The 21,427-nt window shown below is 47.4% G+C and overlaps 1 protein-coding gene across 5 annotated transcripts in view; it reads right to left on the reverse strand.

The window, feature by feature from the left end:
- The window catches only part of ANK1 (ankyrin 1), a 143,319-nt gene that overhangs the window by 83,585 nt on the left and 38,307 nt on the right, over nucleotides 1–21,427 (reverse strand). For all 5 annotated transcript variants that reach the window (XM_023214480.1, XM_023214478.1, XM_023214479.1 and 2 more), the window contains exon 2: nucleotides 20,147–20,248. In XM_023214480.1, coding sequence (XP_023070248.1) covers nucleotides 20,147–20,248 — 102 coding nt within the window. The remainder of the gene's footprint in view (nucleotides 1–20,146; nucleotides 20,249–21,427) is intronic.

Here is a 21,427-nt window from a genome sequence, read left to right on the forward strand (position 1 = left end):
GCAAAACCAGCAAGTCTGGAAAGAAAATAGCTAATGCTTGCCGCTAATGCTCTGGGACGGCCGGCCCCTGCTCTTTGAGGCCAATGTCAGGATTTCAGTCCGGAGGCATTCTAGATATACTATCTGACCAGAGAATGCAGGACACGAAAGGGATATTAGAGGTCCCTGAACTCCACCCTTTCATCTGCAGCTGAGGAAGTTGAGGCCCAGAGTAGTCAAACGATTGGCAGAGGCCACACAGCCTCTCCAGGGCACACACACACACAGGACCAACCTGGAATTCCCAGGAAAAAAGAGTTTTGGTTTTCTTCCCCCTAAAAACTACTGTGATAACTGGCTGGGCACAGTGGCTCACATCTGTAATCCCAGAACTTTGGGAACTGAAGCAGCTGGATCACTTGAGGGCAGGAGTTCGAGACCAGCCTGGCCAGCATGGAGAAACTCTGTCTCTACTAAAAATACAACAATTAGCAAGACGTGGTGACACACGTCTGTAGTCCCAGCTACTCAGGAGCCTGAGGCAGGAGAATTGTTTGAACCCGGGAGGCCAAGGTTGCAGCGAGCAGAGATCACACCACTGAATTCCAGCCTGGGTGACAGAGACTCTGTCTCAAAAAAACAAAACAAAACCTGAAACGACTGTGTTTCTTTTTATCAGATGATGAAAGCATATCTTCCCTTTTCTGGTCTCCATGAAGTTTAGAGCTAACGAATGGATGTGACCTCGGCAATTGATCTCTAGGATTTTATTCATCGCCCTGATCTGCAGAAAATCCCCTTTCTTCCCTTCCTGGGTCCCGCGCTTCCCTCGCAAAGGGCAGAGAGTAAGGACCCTAGCCACGACGGGGGCCTCCTGAGTAGGCCTGTCTCTCGCAGAGCTGCACTCTCCCTCCACCCCAGATACTGGCTCAGTGACCTCCGTCTTCTTTACGATTTTTGAAAAATGTTTTCTCACTTCAGTGTAAATTTGTCTTTAACATAGTCACCCTAAATCACTTCCAAGTCTATTACTATGGGGATCTGAATCCACTGTTCTCAGCAGGGCCACTGAATCAAACCCCACTGAGCACAGTTCATGAGAGAGATGCAAGATGGCCTGGGAATGCAATGCCTGTAAAAACCACATGGGGACGGGACTGCAGAAGCACTTGTCTCAAACACAGGTGTGGGCACTGTTGCCATCAAATGCTGAGCAATTACTTAACCCAACTCAACAAATATTTATTGAGAATCTAGTCTGTGTCTAGCCCTGTGCTAGAAATGAATCAAATACAAACTATTTCCCTTGAAGAACTCAGTTTTGTAGGGAACACAGATGCATAAAAAAAAAAGCAAAATCATGTGAAAAAGGTCCCAAACAGCATGTAAAGGGGTAGAGGTGGCGCAGAGGAGAAAGGAGTTGCTCTGTCAAGAAGGCCTAGAAAGCTTCACAGAGGCCTTTTCAAGGCAGAGGAGCCCACCTGCACAAAGACAGGGTTGCAAGTTCATTAACAACAGCAAGATGAGAAGCATGTCTGAGTTTAGATTCTAAACCCATAAGCTAAAATATGCTACCAGCTCTCTCAGCAAGTAACCTCCTCTTCCTTTCCCAAAGCATTTGGATACAAGAGATGCACAAACATCCAGACCCCAGCAGCACCTCTCCTCCAGCAATTGGTCTTAGTAGGTAGATGGCTGCGTCTACCTACTTAAGGGGCGGTGACAGTCACAAGTCACCACCATCTAGCAGCGGAAGTTGCCGAACATCTGAAAACGAACCTCCTGCACACACACACAAAGGAGCTTGTACAGCTCTCTTACTAAATGTATAACTAGTTTATACAGGAGACCACTTCTGATATCCAAAAGAGCATTTCGTGGATAAGTACCATATCTAATACTTCCTTTTTCTTTAAGCAGATTTTTCATTGCTGAAATGAGAAGGAGGAGGAGGAGTGCAAATTATGGGAGCTATTTGTTCTTAGCTGTAACTATGGACAGAGATGAACTGTAATTTACCACCTCTTCAAAACTGAGAATCATGTTTTACTTTAGCTAAATCAAGTTTAAGTTAGCTTGGTTGCTAAAAGGCAGCTTGCTGAGACTTGCTTTGAATCTTTTTGGTGACTCCCTCTCACCTTCACAGCCACTTTTCTTGAAGCCAAACGGCAGACAGGCTGTTAAAGGGGATTGGGGGTGTGGATAAATCACACATTTCTTCCCTCAAATAACAGGGTGTAGAAGATAAGCAAGAAGGAAGTGGAAGGATATAAGAGTAAATGATTTCACTAAATTAGAAGCTGGGAAGAAAAGCAATAACAACTTGTGGCCATTTTTTAACCATATGGCTTTTCCTGGAGGAAAACACCAGTTCACTAGAGTCCTTTTCCTACAGATACTGCCTCCCGGAGCTCCAATTACATGTGTTTTAGACCAGCTGATGTTGTCCCATAGCTCTTGGCTGCTCTGTTTTGGTTTGTTTTTCCCCCTCCTTCTCTCTCTTTTGTTTCAATTTGAATTATTTCTATTGACTTATCTTCAAGTTTTTTGATTCTCTCCTTAGCTATGTCCAGTATACTGATGAACCTGTTGAAGAAATTCTTCATTTCTGAGAAAGTGTCTTTTGCTTTCAGCATTTCATTGTACTTTTTCTTATAGTTTCCATCTCTCTGCTGAAATTTTCCATCTACTCATGAATATTATTCACTTTTCCCACTATCCTTTAACATATTAATCATAGTTATTTTAAAGTCCATCTAATACTTCCAACATCCAACATTGTGGTCATCTCTAGGTCTGATTCTGTTTATTGCTTTGTCTTTTGAAAATAGTTCATTGTTTCTTTCTTTCTTTTTTTTTTTTTGGTGTGTGATAATTTTTAGTTGAGTGTCAGACATCAAGCATAGAAGAGCAGTAGAGACTGAGGTAAATAGTTTTTATGGCTCTTCTTCTGTGAAGTTGTCAGCATGGAGGTGGGAAAGCTGAGTCAATCTTAGGGGTTGACCTGAGTTTGAGTTTTGTTTTTACTTTCAGTGCACCACAGCCTTCATATTCTTATAAAGGTAGACTGTGGTTATCTTGAACTTTGAGTTGGAGCTGGGGTGCCAGGGTTTTTTTGTGTGAGTGTTCCTGACCTTCCTCAACTTCCAGCCATCCTGCATGCCTGGGCCTTAAATGAAGTCTTTCTCCATGCTCCTACTCTTCTCCCAGCAGTGGCCTGCTCTTGCTTATTATAACATGGTAGGCTGGTAGTAATGAGCATGTTCTCTTTTGTTGTGCTCCAGCTTCAGTGTTAGGCAGGCTCTGTACATCTGGCCCTCCAAGGTGGGATTTCTCTTCCATGTTTAGCAATCCTTCCCCCTTCTCTGTGGCAGCAAAACCTGTCTCACTTGCATTGGTCTTAGGTGTGAGTTTCTTGTTCCTCCCCCAGCAGTAGCCGACCCCTGCTTGTTTTTTTGTGTGTTTGTTTTTATTTTTTATTTTTTTTGAGATGGAGTTTCGCTCTTGTTGCCCCGGCTGGAGTACAGTGGCATGATCTTGGCTCATTGTAACCTCCACCTCCCAAGTTTAAGCAATTCTCCTGCCTCAGCCTCCCAAGTAGCTGGGATTACAGGTGTCTGCCACCACGCCTGGTTAATTTTTTGTATTTTTAGTAGAGATGGGGTTTCACCATGTTGGCCAGACTGGTCTCGAACTCCTGAACTCAGATGGTCTACCCGTCTCGGCCTCCCAAAGCGCTGGGATTACAGGCGTGAGCCACCATGTCCAGCTGCCTGCTTGTTATTGGTGTAGAATCCCGGGCCCAACACAATCTCCAGCCCCTCCCCTAGGAGTCCCAGGGTGGCTGCTCCTACCTTCCCTGCAGCAGCAAGTTGTTGGCAGGAATGTTTCCTACCCTTCCCCTCCGGCTGAGGCAGTTTGTTTCTATTCCTCCTCTAGGTGTACAGTCTAAGGATTGGTGTATCTCTATATGCGTGCACTCTGTATACACATTCATGTAATCACTACCCCTCAATGTCTACTTCAAATTAAGGTTCCTGAGTTGGGGGTGCAGTGAGTGCTGGATAAGCCAGCTCAGGCCTATGGGGCTGACACACGGATCCTTGCTTGACCATGTCCCCTGGGATACAGGTGCAAACCAGGCCCAACTGGCAGATCTGTGGGCTTCAGCCTTGGGCCAGGCACTGCCTCCCACACCTGGACAGCACTGGGTTAACAGGCCTGCTCTTACAGGTAGGCTGGGCTGGCTCCTGGCCATGCAGGGATCTCTGGTCCCCAGGACAGGGACAGGGCAGGTGAGGATGCTGGGTGGGTGGGGAAGAGCAATTGCCTTGTTCACCTCATGCACCCACAGGGACCTGGGAGTCCCATTTACAGATGGGTGGGGCTTCCAGCCCACTCCACCCAGAACTGGGCTTCCCTCCTCTCAGAGTGTCCCATAGGAGTGGGGTACGGGAGGCCTGTTTTATTCTCAGAATAAATGTTACCACATTTTCAAAAATAAAAATAAAGGTGAGAGGGTCTGTTTTTGCCTCACACGAGGGAAAGATCTGGAGAAGCAGTGAAAGCTTCATGTCCATTCCTCCCTCCACCCCTGCCTGAACAGCCAACGGTCACCTCCTACACACCTGGCTGCCGAGGGGGCCTCATCTGGCTCCTGACGTATCCCAATACTTCTCATGGGGGGCCCATGGAGAAAAGCCTGTTCCAGACACACCAGCCCACACTTGGCCTTCAAGAACTTTTAAGATTTTGGTGGCTGGGTGTGGTGGCTTGTAATCCCAGCACTTTGGGAGGCTGAGGTGGGAGGATCCCTTGAGCCCAGCAGTTCAAGGCTGCAGTGAGCTATGGTTGCACCATTGCCCTTGAGCCCGAGTGGTGAAGTGAGACCTTATCTGAAAAAAAAGAAAAAAAGAAAAAAAAAAAAGATTTTGGCTTGTATGGTGAACACCACTGTTTCCCGACCTCTGCCAAAGCTGAAGTGATTTATGTGGCCTGCTTCTTAGAGGGCCTTGCTTCTGTTTGAAATTCTGTTTACTCGTCTGCCTTACTACCTCAGGCAGGCATGAGATGGGTTCAGGAAAAAATGACCATTTTGTAGATTAATGAGTTTTTTCTCATCGTCAGGGTAGGAGCCATGCTCTCTGCAGCCTTCTGCATCCTACATACTCCCTGTATTGAGCCCTTAAGGCCAGCTGGCCCCATATGATCTCTTTCCAAATGGTCCTAACACAGCAGATAACCTTTGATAACCTTTTAAGGCTCTTTTTGGCAAAAATCTTCATGCCAAGCACACACACCTGGAGTTGTGCATCTGCCTTTGCTCTTTTTCAGGTGAAATGTCAATTGACAGGATTGTTCTGAAAAGGGATCTGTGTGATGGGTGGGGAGGGAGACCTCAGCTGGCTATGTTTCTTTTAACATTTTTACGAAGAAGAAAAAAGTCACATTCAGCCTGATTGATTCAATTTGGAGTATTTTCTTGCACCAACTGTGAGAAATTCCATTGGCAAAATACACAATTCCAGACATTTGTTCTCGTTAAATGATTCCTCTGTTTAGCTCTTCTGATTGCCCCAATTGCACTAATTGATTTCCAAATGTATGAATACAAGAGACACAGGGAATTTAACTCTGCCTGTCAAGAGAAGGGGAACGGTTTGAAATAGAAAGGCCTTGGTATCTCTGCAAAACTGCAAGAACTGCCATTCTTACTCCAAATTCTGAAACTGATGAGAATGAAAGAAAGAGTAGGGAAGAAAGCAATGCAAAGACCATGGAGCCACAGGAAACAGAGCAGATGATGGGAAGGGAAGGAGCGACGGCACGATGGTTTGGCTGGAAGAGGAAATGAATTGAGACACATTTAAAAAATTACTAGAGCTATATAAGTTTTGATTTCTTTCCTCAAATTGTCTACATCAAAATTTCAACCAAAACAGAAAGGAAATCAAAGCTGAAGGGGTGCTTTCCCATCTTCCCTTCTCATCCTTCTCCCTCCCTCCCCACCCAGCTGGGAGAGATGTTAGCCTTATAGGGCAGTGAGCAGAGAGGTGCCCTGCAGGGCATGGGCAGCAGCATGTCTGGGGTCTGAGAAAGAGGACAGCTAATGGAGTGGCTGGGAAGTTGTCACACTGAGCAAACGAGTCAGTGAATACGTTAAGGAGGATGGGCATCAGTGGCATTCAGGCCTCCCGCTGTCTGAAGGACTGTACAAACATGGGGAAAGGAAAGGCTAGAAAGAATTCTGAGCACTGGGCTGGAATCGAAAAAATATTGGCGTGATCGCATTGATTCTTAAAATATATATACATAGATAGCTGTAGATGTAGTTAACAGACTCGTGTATGCACACATGCATGCACACAGACATACGACAACCCGGAGCAACTGGCATACTGGGGACCGGACCCTGGTGTCTAAGTGCTGTCTCCACTAATAGGAACCAGGGATCTTTGGAGAAGCACTGAGCCAGGGCTGGGGCAGGGCAAGTACAAAATGAGCCTGGGGCACCTTGTGCCAGAAAGTAGGAAAATGCTCAAGGAATGAGGAGGACATGTCAAAGGATGAAGAAGCCAACTGATGGGAAGGACTCCTACTGGCCCAGCTTAGACTTGACCGTTGAAATAAGTCATGGGAGTATCAGGTTGAAACCCATCAAATGGAAGATGGATCCGTGAGTCCAAACAGGTCTACACAAATAAAGAAAAAATACACGAATGGGGAGAAGAAAAAGCTTATCCTTTTGTAGAATGCCAGCTAAAAAATGTAGAAGACATGATGGAAATGGGGAATCACTCTCTGGAGCCACCACAGCAGTAGCTGATACAGGCAGATGTCACCAATGGGCTCCCATCAATGGATCCCTTTAGACTGAAATGTTTCCCTCCCCCAACACAATACTGATCAATTACAAAGGGAAAATCAGTGAACTTACAGTAGAAAAACGTGGCTGACACCAATTTTACTGGGTGATCAAGATTAACATCCCCAGGAGTGGGGAGGGAGCATGGTTTCTATGGTATTCCTGTCGAGCATGGCCATATGGCCATGAGGCAGCATCAGACAGACAGCTGAGGTTCAAACTACAGCATGGAAACAGTCAAACATAGGAGAAATGGGCAGGCTGAGGGCCTATTCCAGATGGAAGGAGGCTGATGAGATGTGACAACTAAATGCAAAATATCTTCCTGGAGAGATTTCTGAAACAGAGAGAGAAAGAAAAAGGTGGAGGGGAACAGAGGCAGTGAGAGAAAACAGACATAGACAGAGAGACAGAGAGAGAGAGGAAAGGAGGGAGGAGAGCAGGAAAGGGAGGTGAGGGAGAAAGAGGAAGGGGTGGGGAGATGTGAGGGAAGGAGGCACAGAGAGAGGGATAAATTGTTGGGACAGTTGACAAAATCTTAATGGAATCTGTGGATTGGATGGTTGTGTTGCATCAATGTTGATTTCCAGATTGGCAGGCACGTGGGATGGATACGTGGGAAAGTACCCTTACTTTTGGATGGTATACACTGGACTGTCTGGGCATGTGCAGAATCATGTCACACGTCCTACGTTATAGACAGATGGACAGGGACAGGAAGTGCAGGAGAACGGGCATAGAGAATGCAGACACCAGAGACACAGGAATTCTCTTTATGGTTCTTGTAACTTTTCTGTAGATTTGGAACTACTAAACAATTTTTTCAATGGGAGGTAAAGAGGAGTGGTGGTGAGCTGCAGAGGCTGTGCAGGAGAGGAGTGATGTTGTGGGGGTAATTCTGGGGTCTAAGTAGGGCACAGGTGGCCCACTGGGGCTTCTACACATTTGGGAATCACAGCCAGTATGAAGTTATAATTACATCTATCTGTCCTGGTTTTTCTTTCTTTTTTTTTTTTTTTTTTGAGATGGAGTCTTGCTCTGTTGCCCAGGCTGGAGTCCAGTGGTGCGATCTCTGCTCACTGCAAGCTCTGCCTCCCAGGTTCACGGCATTCTCCTGCCTTAGCCTCCCAAGTAGCTGGGACTACAGGCACCCACCACCATGCCCGGCTATATTTTTGTACTTTTAGTAGAGATGGGGTTTCACCATGTTAGCCAGGATATTCTCGATCTCCTGACCTTGTGATCGGCCCACCTCAGCCTCCCAAAGTGCTGGGATTACAGGCATGAGCCACCATGCTCGGCCGGTTTTTTTCTTTCTTGCTTTTAGAGATGGGGTCTTGCTGTGCTGCCCAGGCTGGAGTACCATGGCTATTCATAGGGGAGATCACAGCTCACCACAACCTCGAACTTCTGGGCTCAAACGATCCTCCTGAGTAGCCGGGACTACAGGTGCAGGGCCATGCCTGGCTAATTTGTTTTTTAATGTTTAATTTCTAAATTATTTATTTATTCTGTAGGACAAGGTTTCACTATGTTGCTCAGGCTAGTCATGAACCCCTGGGCTCAAACCATCCTCCCACCTCATCCTTCTGAGTGGCTGTGCATCTGTCCTATTTGTAAAGGACCCGTGAGGCACGACTTTTACTGGAGTTCTGATATTATTCCAGGATGGAAACCCCAGAGCGCAATCAAACATGCTAAGAGAACATCCCTCAACCCACAGGGAAACCTGCTGATGGGGGAGACCTCTTCTGAAGGGCAGGCCTCTCATTCTGTGGGGCCACACCACCTGCAGCCGCTTTCTAGAGACCGTTTGGTGGGAAAGGTCTGCTAAAAATACATGATCTTGGAATCTAATGAATCAGAAGCCAGGCAGAGCTGAAGCAACTGCCATAACCATAGTAGAAAGTCACACCTGATCTCCTTTGCAAACCTGTCTCTTGCCTAGGGGCAGGAAAGACAGAATAAGAGAAGAAACTGAGAGGACAGCACAAACTCAGAGAGAGGTGGCACAGATGGAAAGGGAGGCGACCGGCTCTGAGCATTTTCCCTGTTTGCTTTCTTGCAATCTAACTTTAGCCCTCCTGCCCAGGTAGCACTTAGGATTCACAGTTTGCTAGATACTCATGAGGAGGAAAAACACTCTAATCCTTTTCATTACCTTAAAGAAAAGGAATGCACAATGATTTTAGAGCTCCGCAAGGAAATGAATCAACCTCAGCTCACCTTCTTTCTACTCTGATTGTACAGAACTCGCAGCAGCCCTGTGCTCTGAGAAATCCTGTAGTTCAGCAGCAAATCAACTGCAGAGGTTGATAGGCCCTTGGGAAGGTGGAGGAGGAAGTGTGAGCTTGAGTTAATGAGAGAATGGGACTCTGAAATGCAGCTCAGCAGCTAAGAATATCTCCTATGGACTAGAAAGAGCATCTGTGCCCGAGATCTTGGTATTCTTTTTAAAAACAAAACAAAAAAAGACCCAGACCTTCAGAAGAAGGGCAGTGGGGTCAGGAGAAAAGAACCCTGGACTTCTAAAACTGTCCTTATCTATGACCTCCCAGCCTTCAATTTATGCTGCTTTGCAATGACAAAACTGCTCTGAGCTTCTAGTTTCCTCTGAATTCCATAATTCCAAGAATAAGACAACGTAACAGCTTGCAGAAAACCATGTGTTTTGCATGTACAGAAAAAAAATATGCCAAGATTCATATAAACTGTTAACAGTGGTTTCGGGGAACGTAAGGGAGTTAAAATCAGAGCCAAGGCTTGTCAAAACGGACAGAAAGGATTTACACCAAAGAAGTCACAGTCGAATGCAAACAATCGTGGCCAATTCTCATTCCTCCTCTAGTCTCATCACAACCATGGGATCTGCTTTCAGCATTTCCTCTAACAACCACAGAGGTGAATCTTCCTCAAGGCCCAGACCCAGTGTCATTTTGCCTGTGACTTTCGCTGTCCGCTCTCTTTGCCACACTGTACCCTATTTCCAGCCCCCTAAAAGTGGATTGCTTTCTTGGCCATGTTCCCATGGCCCTTGATAACTCTCTCAAGACCCTCATCACACAGAATTGCATTTGTCTGCGCTTGTGTCTGTCTATCCCAAAGGCCTGAATTTTTTGAGATCCTGTGTTTTGCTCACCTTGGTAATCAGGTCCTAGCATGGAGCCTGGTGCATAAGAGTTTGCAGAATTGAATGCACTTTCATGGAACCACACACAACCCTATCTTTTTTCTTAGTCTCTCAGCACTATGAAGATCACATCTGGTCTTCATATTCTAAACTCCTAGAGCAATGAAAGCATAAAGTGGAGTTTAGAGAGTGTGCTTTCCTTGCACTATGTTCCGATCATTCCTGAAGGTGCTAGTCACCCTTTGCCTAGTCCCTAGGATTCCACGGAATGTCGCTGCTGTGACTACAAATGAAGATTTTTATGTAACTGAACTGGTCAACTAGCTCTTCCTTGGTTGCAGAGGAAGGGAAAATGAAATCAGTCTGGGGCAGATCACCCAGAGCAGTAACAGGCTTGCTGCACAGTGTCAAATCCATCCTCTGAGTGAGTACAGAGGCTTGGGCTGGGCGTCTCAGTCCTGGGCTCTGAGGCTCTTCACCTCTCTGAGTCTCCCCAGCCTCCCTGGTCAAGCACCTGCTCTAATCAACTCTCAGGGTAATGTGAACATTAATGGTGGAGCAGGCACGAGGTGCCAGGCATAGGGGCACCTAGCTGCATATCTGGTTTAACTATTTAACACAGAACACTCATTTCCCAGGTGAGGGCTCCAGTGAAACATTTTCTCTTCCTCATCACTATTCCAGAGCTCCACCAAGGCACCAAGTCTAAAGAAGCTTTAATACCACAACACCATCATATTAGGAAGGCTTTCTGTGTGTTTTGGGGGTGCAGGTAGGATCAGAGAGCTATGTAGTTTAATACATTTTTCTATGCTTGTCAACAGTTCCTAAGAAAAAAACGACGACAGAGAAAGGTGCCAGGTTCTAGACCTATACAGATCTAGCTCTAACCTCCTAAGATGGATCGACCACCATCCTCATCCTCTTTCATTTCATGTCCCCCAAACTCCACCAAACTGCCCCCTGCCCCATTGCCCTTTGGCACTCCAGCCTTTGCAGTCCGTTCCTTCTCACAGCAATTCCTGTTTCCCAGTTCTCTACTAGGAGACTCCTTCCTTCACGACCTTTCTCTGACTCATTAGCAGGCCAGCCATTACCCTTAGACCAGAAACGATGTAAGGGCAGGTCCCGGGACCTGCTCACCTTTAACTGGCTGGCTCTTGGAACATTAGAACAGCTCAAAAAATATTTGTTGAATGAACGATTACACGGACAAAACATCTGCTGTACTCCTTCAGGATGGCACTTACAATACTGAATTTGTAATCTTTTATCTACAAGCTGGACCTTTTACCTGCCTCCGAGTTCTTTGAGAACAGGGCATGAATTTATTCATCCTAGTTAGCCCTAGTCTCTAGCCTGGTGCACGGGTCATTGTAATTGGTCAATATGTGTTTGCAGAATAAATGAATGAGCAGAGAAATTTCATCTTGGACATTTTTTTTTTTTTGAGATGGAGTCTTGCTCTGTTGCCCAGGCCTGCAGTGGTGCAATCTTGGCTCACTGCAACTTCTGCCAGGTTCAAGTGCTTCTCCTGCCTCAGACTCCCAAGTAGCTGAGATTGTAGGCATCCACCACCAATGCCCAGCTAATTTTTTTTATTTTTAGTAGAGACGGGGTTTCACCTTGTTGGTCAGGCTGGTCTCAAATTCCTGACCTCAGGTGATCCACCTGCCTCGTCCTCCCAAAGTGCTGGGATTACAGGTGTGAGCTGTTGTGCCTGGCCTCATCTTGTACTTCTTCTTCTTCTTCTTCTTCTTCTTTTTTTTTTTTTTTGAGACAGGGTTTCACTCTTGTTGCCCAGGCTGGAGTGCAGTGGTGCAATCTCAGCTTACCACAACCTCCGCCTCCCAGGTTCAAGTGATTCTTGTGCCTCAGCCTCCCGAGTAGCTGGGATTACAGGCATGCGTCACAACACTCAGCTAATTTTGTATTTTTAGTAGAGATGGGGTTTCTCTATGTTGGTCAGGCTGGTCTCGAACTCCCAGCCTCAGGTGATCTGCCTGCCTCGGCATCCCAAAGTGCTGGCGTTACAGGCATGAGCCACCGCGCCCAGCCTCATCTTGGACTTCTTAAGCCCAACTCACCAAATCCAAAGTCATACAGCATAGGATATTCAGAAGTAACTTCTAGACCTCAGTTTCCTGAGCTATAAAATGAAAATTGAATGCCGTGAGTTCCACTAAGCCCTAAGATTCTATAGCGTGGAAAGGTTGTAATTATCACCATCACCGGAGCCCAAGAAATCCTGATCAAAAGACTTGGCATTTGGCCGCTGTAGAAAATACTACACTGTAGCAGAAATTATTGTTATAGGTGCTCCATTTATTCCTAATGCTGGCAACCCTTTACCTTCAAGATAAACAAGAGCCCAACAATAATAGGGCTTCCTAATGCACATGTGGAAATTTAGGGCATATCCAGGGAACTGGCATGGTTTCAGGTGCTTTCAGTGGGCTTTTGCACTGGAAATCGTTTATGCTTTTGTGATCATTCAGATGGTTGAGCTTCTGGACGCTGCAGCAAATATTGCCAAATACTCGATCTGTGGGGCTAATGTCAGCATCTTAGCCGTGCCTATTGCAGGAGTCATTATCCTAAGTATGCATGATTGCACAAGGCTCTTACAAAGTGATGGTGCTTAGTCTAGTTCCTACGTGGACTAAGTATAAAATATATAAGCTTTCACCATTCATAGCTATAACAAACAACATAGCTGCTTTTTTTTTTTTTTAATTCAGTCTGTCAACTGAGTTTATGAGCACCTACTATAGGTTAAGCAGGATCCTGATATGGAGCAATAAGGAAAGCAAAGCCCTCTCCCCTTAAGATGCCTACAATTTAGTGAAGACAAAAATAAGCAGACATATAAATGCATATGAAGGCAGGCAGTAGCAAGCACTATGGAGAAAAACGAGACAGGCAAAGAGGACCAACCGCGCCTGGGCTGCTCCGGGAAGTCCTCACTTTTAACTCTGCCTTACGCTGAGTCGCGGATGACAAGGCTTCTCCTTTTCATGGAAAATTATCTCCTGGAGCCTCAAGCTCTTTCTTTCCTATCAGGAAGGCCAAATGAACCAGCAAGTGTCAGCGTCATCGGAATAGAACAGAAAACTAAAACCATGAGGCTTTTTGCCCCTGGGATTCCAGCTCACAGCCCCCAGTGGAGCATCCACGTCAATCTGACAATTGTAGGAATTCAGGGGACACAGGCTGGCACTGGTCTTTTCTAGTTTTATTTTATTTGGTTGACTCATTAATGTATATAGTCAGTTACTTCATCCCAGAAAGTATTTTTGTATTGCTATAGTTTCCATGAGAAAAAATTTTGATTTGATATCAATCTAACAATAATTCTGGAAACTGAGCATGTGAAGCTAATACTGGTCTGTGCACAATTATGTGGCCATTTATTAAGACAAATGCCAGAGCATCTAATATAGGACACATCCTATGCCAGGTGCTGTGGAGAAACAGAGTCCCCAGTCATGGGCTTTGCCTTCCTGCAGCATGGAGCCCACCAGGGAGGGAAGACCTGTTCAATGTTACCACGCCACATAGTGGGGCCGGCTAGGCTTAAGCCTTAAGAGAGGTACTGACACATCACAAAGGGAGGGATGGCTTCAAGCTATGGGGATCAGGGCTGTCTTCACAGTGGCTGTTGAGCTGAGATGGAGTCTACCAACCCACTGCTATGTGGCTGCTCCAGCAGCAAGAATGACCCAGTCCCGGGCTGCGTAAGGGGCCCCGGCAAAATGTGTGCTGAGACCACCACATCTAAGGTGATGACACTCCAAGCCTGGGCAACAAGTCCTCTGGCCTCCCCACCTCTCTTCTCTCCCCCTTATTCAAAGCCACCACGGGGTTCCACCTGGCCCCCCACACCAGCCTCCTCACCAGTCTTGCTGCTCCTGTCCCTGTGCCCCGAGTCTGTCCTCCACACAGCAGCGAGGGCAATTGTTTAGAAACCTCCATTAGCACAAGCATCTCTTGTGTAACACCTTCAAATGACTTCACCCTTATGGCAAAATATAAGCCCTCACCAATGCAAGCCCTCCTTGATCTGGCCCCAGGCACTCCTCCCACCCCACTGCCTACCACCTTCCCTTCCATCACTCAACTCCAGCCTCGCTGTTCCCCAAGCAAACCACTGTCACTCCTGTCCCAGGGCCTTTGCACATGTTTTCTGCTCTCCCAAGAATGCTGTTCCCCAGAAACCACATGGCTCTCTCCCTTACTTCTTCTAGGCCTCTTAAAAGTTGTCTCCCTAGACAGCCCTCCCAACCACCCCACCAAAATAGGCACCTTGACCTTCCTCCTCCCCAGTGTCGCCCATCAGCTGACTTCATGTATGTGCCCATCCTCTTAGCTATTGTCTATTTCCTTCACCAGCACACACAGGCCACCAGCATGCAGACTATTTTGTCTGTCTTGTTCAGTGCCTAGAATAGGCCTGGCACAGAGTGGGTGTTTAATGACTGCTGTGGGATGACCCCACACAGGTGAGTGGGAGTATATTCAACATGCCTTTCCTCCCTGCTCTCATCAGCCCCCGCCAGCACTTGACTTCCTCGAAGGCTGAATGACTTCCAAATATCTATCTTTGGGCTGGACCTCTTATCTGAATTCCGGGCTCAAATATCCAACTGCTTACTATATATTTCTGCTCGAATTCCTCAGAGCCTCCTTACCGGGATCTGGACACAGCTCTGCTTTTGACTCCTCCCCCGTGTTTCCACACACCGGTCTGCTCCCAGCATCCCTCATTTAGCGGATGGTGCCACCACCCACCTGCCATGGAAGCCAGTCCTCCGAAGGTCATTCTCAAGTCTCCTTCCCCTCAGTGCCCCATCCAACCCATCACCCAAGCCTGCTTGGCTTTGCTCCATCTCCACAGCCATGACCCTCATCCAAGCTGCCCATACATCCCTCCGGTGCTGCTGGGCACACACAGGCTCCCCCACTGCACCACTGGGCCCTCCGCCTGTTTTCCATGAGGTAGCCAGTGAGACCCTTTAAAGCACACCCTTAATCATATCACTCCTGTGCTTGAATCTGTGGTTCACTTTCCTCTATGCTCAGGAGAAAGACTGGAATCCTTCATGTGGCTTCTACAAGGGGGGGATATTCAACCAGGACACAGCAATACAGCTGCGCAGGTGTTAAATGCTGAAATGCCCCACTCCCAGGTCAGTGGCCACTGCTGCAGGCTTTTTTTTTTTTTGAGACAGAGTCTTGCTCTGTTGCCCAAGCTGGAGTGCAGTGGCTCGATCTCAGCTCACTGCAACCTCTGCCTCCTGGGTTCAAGAGATTCTCCTGCCTCAGCTTCCTGAGTAGCTGGAATTACAGGTGCCTGCCATCATGCCCGGCTAATTTTTTTATTTTAGTAGAGACTAAATAGTTCCACCATGTTGGCCAGGCTGGTCTCAAACACGACCTCACGTGATCCACCCACCTTGGCCTCCCAAAGTGCGGGGATTACAGGCATGAGCCATCGCGCCCAGGCTGCTGCAGGCTCTTAAGTACCCCATCCCTGCTGCTCTGGCCACTGTCCCCCTCCCCCAGGCCTCTTCCCTTCAGTCAGCAACTATAGGGTTAAGGTCTGGTGCAGCTGGTGAGCACACACATGCATGCACACACACTGCTCTGGCCCAGGGGCACACTGTCCCAGTTGTTTATAATTTCAACTTCTAGTTTAGATTCGGGGGTACCTGTGCAGGTTTGTTACACGAATGTACTGCATGACGCTGAGGTTTGGAGGATGTATGATCCTGTCACTCAGGTAGTGAACACGGTACCCAGTAGTTTTTCCACCCATTCCCTCCTCCCGCCCTCCCCCACCCATAGTTCTCACTGTACCCTGTTCCCATCTTTATGTCCCTGTCTCAGTCGCTGAATGTTGTGACTTTCGCCCCTACCTGTAAGCTCCAGCATGATCCCAGCTCCACCTCGCCTGGCCTCTCGTGCTATCTGCACTGCGCCCACTCTGGCCTTCCTTCAACCCTCTGCTCCTTTCCCTGCCTCTGGGGCTTTGCACAGGCTGCTCTCTAAGACCAGCATGTTCTCCCTTGCTTCACCTCATTCGCCCCTGCTCCTCCCTCAGCTCAGCTGTTTCTTCCTCATGGTAGCCTTCTCTGACCTCTGACTCTAGGGAAGTCCTCTCATATACTCTCTGCCTTCCATTCATGGTTCCTAACCTAGTTTTTGGTATGTATATCTGTTTGTGTCATTATTTGATTAATAGCTGTCACTGCCAATAGACTACAGTTGAGAGTGGATAAGGACCATGATTTTAAAATGAAATTATTCTATTCCTTCAGCCCAGCTCTCCATATACATGTGGAGATGCACAGGAAGTACATTGGACACAGCCATCTAAAGTGCAAACAATAAATTTTAAAATTGGCCTTCGTATAAGGGGGCTCATGTATGCATACATGTGTGTGTTCTTACATATAAATTTCTTCTTTCCTGTAGACATGGTAATGATAATGATGATAGAACATTAGTAGGCACAGTCTATCCAACAAGGAACTGCCCTGAATATTCAGACGTCTGTTGTATAAGCCAAGAGTTCTTCTTTCTACACTACTTAGAGTAATTACTTCCTGTTATGGCAAACAGTATGCATTCTTTCCACAAAAACATACTATTTGAAAGTGTGTTACTTATGTAAGGATAAGTATTTGCCCTGTTACCACCACCACAGTCCATCAGCTCAGAAGATTCAAGCTGAAAGCAAATTCTCTTGCCATGACCCCGGGACAACAGCTTGCTTTTATGCGTGTTTTAAAGAGCAGAAAGCTCTAGTAGCATTAAGAGGCTGGCCCTGTGCACATTAAGCAGATGCAGGATCATCCCGCTGGGTGCACTCATGGGTTTCATGCAGGCATGGATTCAGTCACTGGAGTCCTTCCCCCACTACCAGGACTCTCCCGCCAACAGCAAAACCAAACTGCCCTGTGCAACCAGAATGAGGTTCAGAGAACCCTGATCAGCTCCTTTCCAGGCGCAGTCACCTGCAGCTACCTGTCCTGCTCAGCCATAGACCATAAGACAGGGACCAACAGGGCCACATCTGGCAGCTGTGGGAATTAACCAGCAGCAAGGGGCTTTGCACTCGATGCATCCTGTCTTTCGTTCCCTTCTGACACTCATTGCCTAACTTGCAGCAGTATCCTCTTTGAAAGAGAGGCCAGGCTTAGCCAGGACTGCAGTCTTGAGTCTGAGGCAGGAGCCTCCCCTCAACCTCGAGCAGGGCTGACAGCCACTTGTCACTGGCGCTGAGCCGATCGGAAATGGTGCCAATAAAGTGCAAATAATGCCTCAGTGCTTGCTGCTCTCTGAGCCCAAAATGAACCGAAGAGGTGCTCTGAGGAGAGAAGGCAGAGTGACAAGGCAGTTATACCCAAGGCCTCTCCAACGGGAGACCAATCAGGACATAGCTATTCCCTGGGTGGCATCAAAATCTTCCAATTTCACACAGAAAATGAGCCCTGGCTCAAGTCTCACACACGTTCAGTTGTCCCCATTTTAGCTGAATGGATTCCTTTGAGAGCTAAAATCTTAACCCTTGGAAGGCCTCTGAAGGTGTGATTCACCTCCACTGAGAACTGGACTGCAGAGAAACACATCTGCAATTCTCCAGCCATAGTAAGAACAAAGAAAGCCTCTAGATGTGCATCTCTGCAAGCCCAAGAACACATCCCAGGTGGAGAGAGTGAGCAATCCCCCTGCCTATGGGGGGCTGGGGCAACACAGCTGCAGCCTTGCAGCTGCTTCTGGAGGTGCTAAGAAGGTCCCAGACCCTGTCTTCTGAACAACTCTCACACCAGGACCTTCACCCTGCCCCCAGACTTTGCTGCATCCACCTCTTGGCATCAAAATATGGGCTTAGACTTTCAACCTGCTATGCAAAGGTCAGCCTGAGCAGATGCTTGGTTACAACCACCACAATGTCCTTTGGGCTGTGGATATGTGGATGTTGGCATTTCTGGGTGGAGGGATGAGAAAAGGGGCGGAGGGCCTGGTCCCTCATCCAGTTTGCAAATTCCAGTCAGGTCCACATACCTCACTTTCCCTCTGAAGTGCACTGCCAGAGGCTTTGCTTCCTATCAGACACCTACTTCTGTTTCCCGTCACACACCACACTGCTCCATTCTCTCTGATCTTTTAGTTGTGAATTTCTGCCACTGCAAGACCAACTTAATCCAAATGGGGTCTCAGTCCTAGGAGTGGGGGCAGGTAGTACTTTGCATTTTATTTATCTATTTATTTACTTATTTATTATTATTATTATTATTTTTTGAGACAGAGTTTCACTCTGTTGCCCAGGCTGGAATGCAATGCACGATCTCAGCTCACTGCAATCTCCACCTCCTGGGTTCCAGCAATTCTTCTGCCTCAGCCTCCCAAGTAGCTGGGACTATAGGCGTGCACCACCATGCCTGGCTAATTTTAGTATTTTTAGTAGAGACAGGACTTCACCATATTGGCCAGGCTAGTCTTGAACTCTTGACCTTGTGATCTGCCCACCTCGGCCTCCCTAAGTGCTGGGATTGCAGGTGTAAGCCACCATGCCCAGTCTATTTTATTTTATATTTGAGATGGAGTCTTGCTCTGTCACCCAGGCTGGAGTACAATGGCATGATCTGGGCTCACTGCAACCTCCGCCTCCTGGGTTCAAGCAATTCTCCTGTCTCAGCCTCCCAAGTAGCTGGGATTACAGGCACCCACCACCATGCCCAGCTAATTTTTGTATTTTTAATAGAGACGGGGTTTCTCCACGTTGGCCAGGCTGGTCTCAAACTCCTGACCTCAGGTGATCCGCCCGCCTCAGCCTCCCAGAGTGCTGGGATTACAGGTGTGAGCCACTGCACCGGACGGTATTTTGCATTTTAAACAGGGCAGGAAGGGTAGGGAAACTGTAAATGAGGGGGTAGGATAGGGGCACGTGGCCCATGGAAAACTTGACCTACATTCAGAAAATCTGGCCCTGCTAGCTTGGAAAAGTCACACAAGCCACCAAAGTACAGAGGAACCATGAAGACATTATGCTAAATAAAAGAAGTCAGTCACAAAAGTACAAATATAGCAGGATTCTGCTTCTATGAGGTCCCTATAATAACTCGTAGAGACTGGAAGTTGAAGGGTGGTCACCAGGGGCTGGGGAGTAGTCGGCAATGAAGCATAAGTGTTTAAAGAGCACAGAGTTTCAGTTTTGCAACATGAAAAGAGTTCTGGAGATGGATGATGGTTACAGGATAATATGAATGGACTTAATCCCATTGAACCGTATGCTGAAAAATGGTTAAGACAGGAAATTCTATGCTGTATATTTTACCACAATTAAGAACACATTTTTAATGGCTCAGATGGTTTAAAAAAGTTCTCAATGGGTAAGTGTATTCTAAATTAGAAACAATTAGCATGTGTAACTAAACAACTTAATTGGCAGGCAAATATCTACAAACAAACAAAACCTGTCACCAATCCACAAGCCCAAACCACACACCTGTTCCCTTCCTGGAGGGTCATTTCCTCTCTATTCAGTCAGTTCCTGGATCTTTGGCTCCAAGCCTGAGTCTCTGCCCTCCAACCCAACCCGAACATATTTTGTTTCCTGGCCAGCCCCTCCTGAAGCTAAGGCTCAGCTATGTCACTCAGGAGCCCTGGAGTGCCAGCCTCTGTGCCAGCCCCACCATCCTCAACCCGAGCCCACCCGCCTTTGTCAGCACCTGACCAAAGCAGGGCCTCATTCCCCGACTTTCTTCTCAGGCTAGCCGAGAACCCACACAGACTGCCAGTGGACAAAGGAGACTGAACATCCCTACTGACACAGTATCTTTCAAAGGCTCTTCCTCCTGCCCCAATTCAAAGGCCACATATTCTAAGACAACAGCAGGGACTGACTGGAACTTCTAAGCGAGGAGACCACAGGGGATCTATGCGGGCCTCGCCCACACTGTGCAGGCATCAGTCCTTCTCTGTGGGGCCCTGGGCCACGGCAGAAGTGGAAACAGCAAGGTTAGGGCCTTCGGCAGGCAGAAGCCATGGGGGAGTTTTGAGGCCACTGGGAAAAGGTTAATAGAGGCAGTTTCAAAGCTCTCAGGAAATGGCATCAGGCAAGAGCTACTCTTCAGAGACAACAGGCCTGCCTCCATCCCACTTACCTGGTTACAGGTGTTAATGTCTACCCCATTCCGCAGGTGATCCAAAGCTTTGTCCAAGTTACCTGATCTTGCTGCTCTCAGAAAGCTGGTAGCAGCATCGGCCTGTGAGGAAAAACAACAGGCGTTGAGTGTCCTGGGTATATTAATGACTTCTCCGCCCCATTCAAGCCCCAGGCCCCTGCAGCAGCCCCTGCATCCTCTGATGTGGCACCCTGGTACCCACAGTGACACCAGGTGTGCACAGGAGACCTAGAGCCCCTGGTTGGACTGTTCTTGGGGTGAACTGCCTTCACACCCAGGCCTCCTTTCCTGTGGTTTTTTGTTTTTGTTTTTTTAAGAGAGTCTTGCTCTGTCACCCAGGCTGCTGGAGTGCAGTGGCACAAGCACAGTTCGCTGCAGCCTTAAATTCCTGGGCTCAAGAGATCCTCCCAAGTAGCTGGGACTACAGGTGTGCACCACCATGCCCAATTATTTTTTTAAAAACTTTTTCATAGAGACAGGGCATCACTATGTTTCTCAGGCTGGTCTCAAACTCCTGAGCTCAAGCAATCCTTCCACCTTGGTCTCCCAAAGTGTTGGGATTACAGGCCTGAGCCACCGTGCCTGGTCCCCTTTCAGTATTTTTATAAGCAAACGTTCTTGGCTTGGACTCAGGAAGAATCAGCCTTTGAGAGGGAGCCCATTCCAATGGCAAGAGCACAGCATAGCCTGGTGTCTCCTTGCTCTGAGGTTTCAGGGGCTCCACGGTCTTGCTGAAGAGTTTGCAATATCACAGAGGTCCCTGGCCCCAAGAGTCATGAATGCAGGCACCAAAGGAACCAAGCCGGGGCTCTTTGGAACTGTTTTGTGTTTTTGTTTTTATTTGCCTGTTTTTCCTTTTTAGAGATGGGGTGTCACTATGTTCCCCAGGCTGGTCTCGAACTCCTGGGCTCAAGCAATCCTCCTGTCCCGGCCTCTGAAAGTGCTGGGATTACAGGCATGAGCTACCATGCCCGGTCCTGTGTTTTTGTTTTTTAAGTAAACAGCACATAGCACTTACTATGTGTTAAGAACCATTATTAGCACTTTACATATACAGTCAAACCCATTTATTCAACCAACCGTGGATGGAAAATTTGCAGGAAAAGAAAATAAAAATAACGATACTAAGATGAAAAGGAATACTAACAGAAGGCCGGGTGTGGTGGCTCGCGCCTGTAATGCCAGCACTTTGGGAGGCCGAAGCAGATGGATCATGAGGTCAAGAGACCAAGACAATTCTGGCCACCATGGTGAAACCCC

This window comes from Piliocolobus tephrosceles, chromosome 7 (genome assembly GCF_002776525.5).
Source record: "Piliocolobus tephrosceles isolate RC106 chromosome 7, ASM277652v3, whole genome shotgun sequence".
Classification (NCBI taxonomy): Eukaryota; Metazoa; Chordata; class Mammalia; order Primates; family Cercopithecidae; genus Piliocolobus; species Piliocolobus tephrosceles.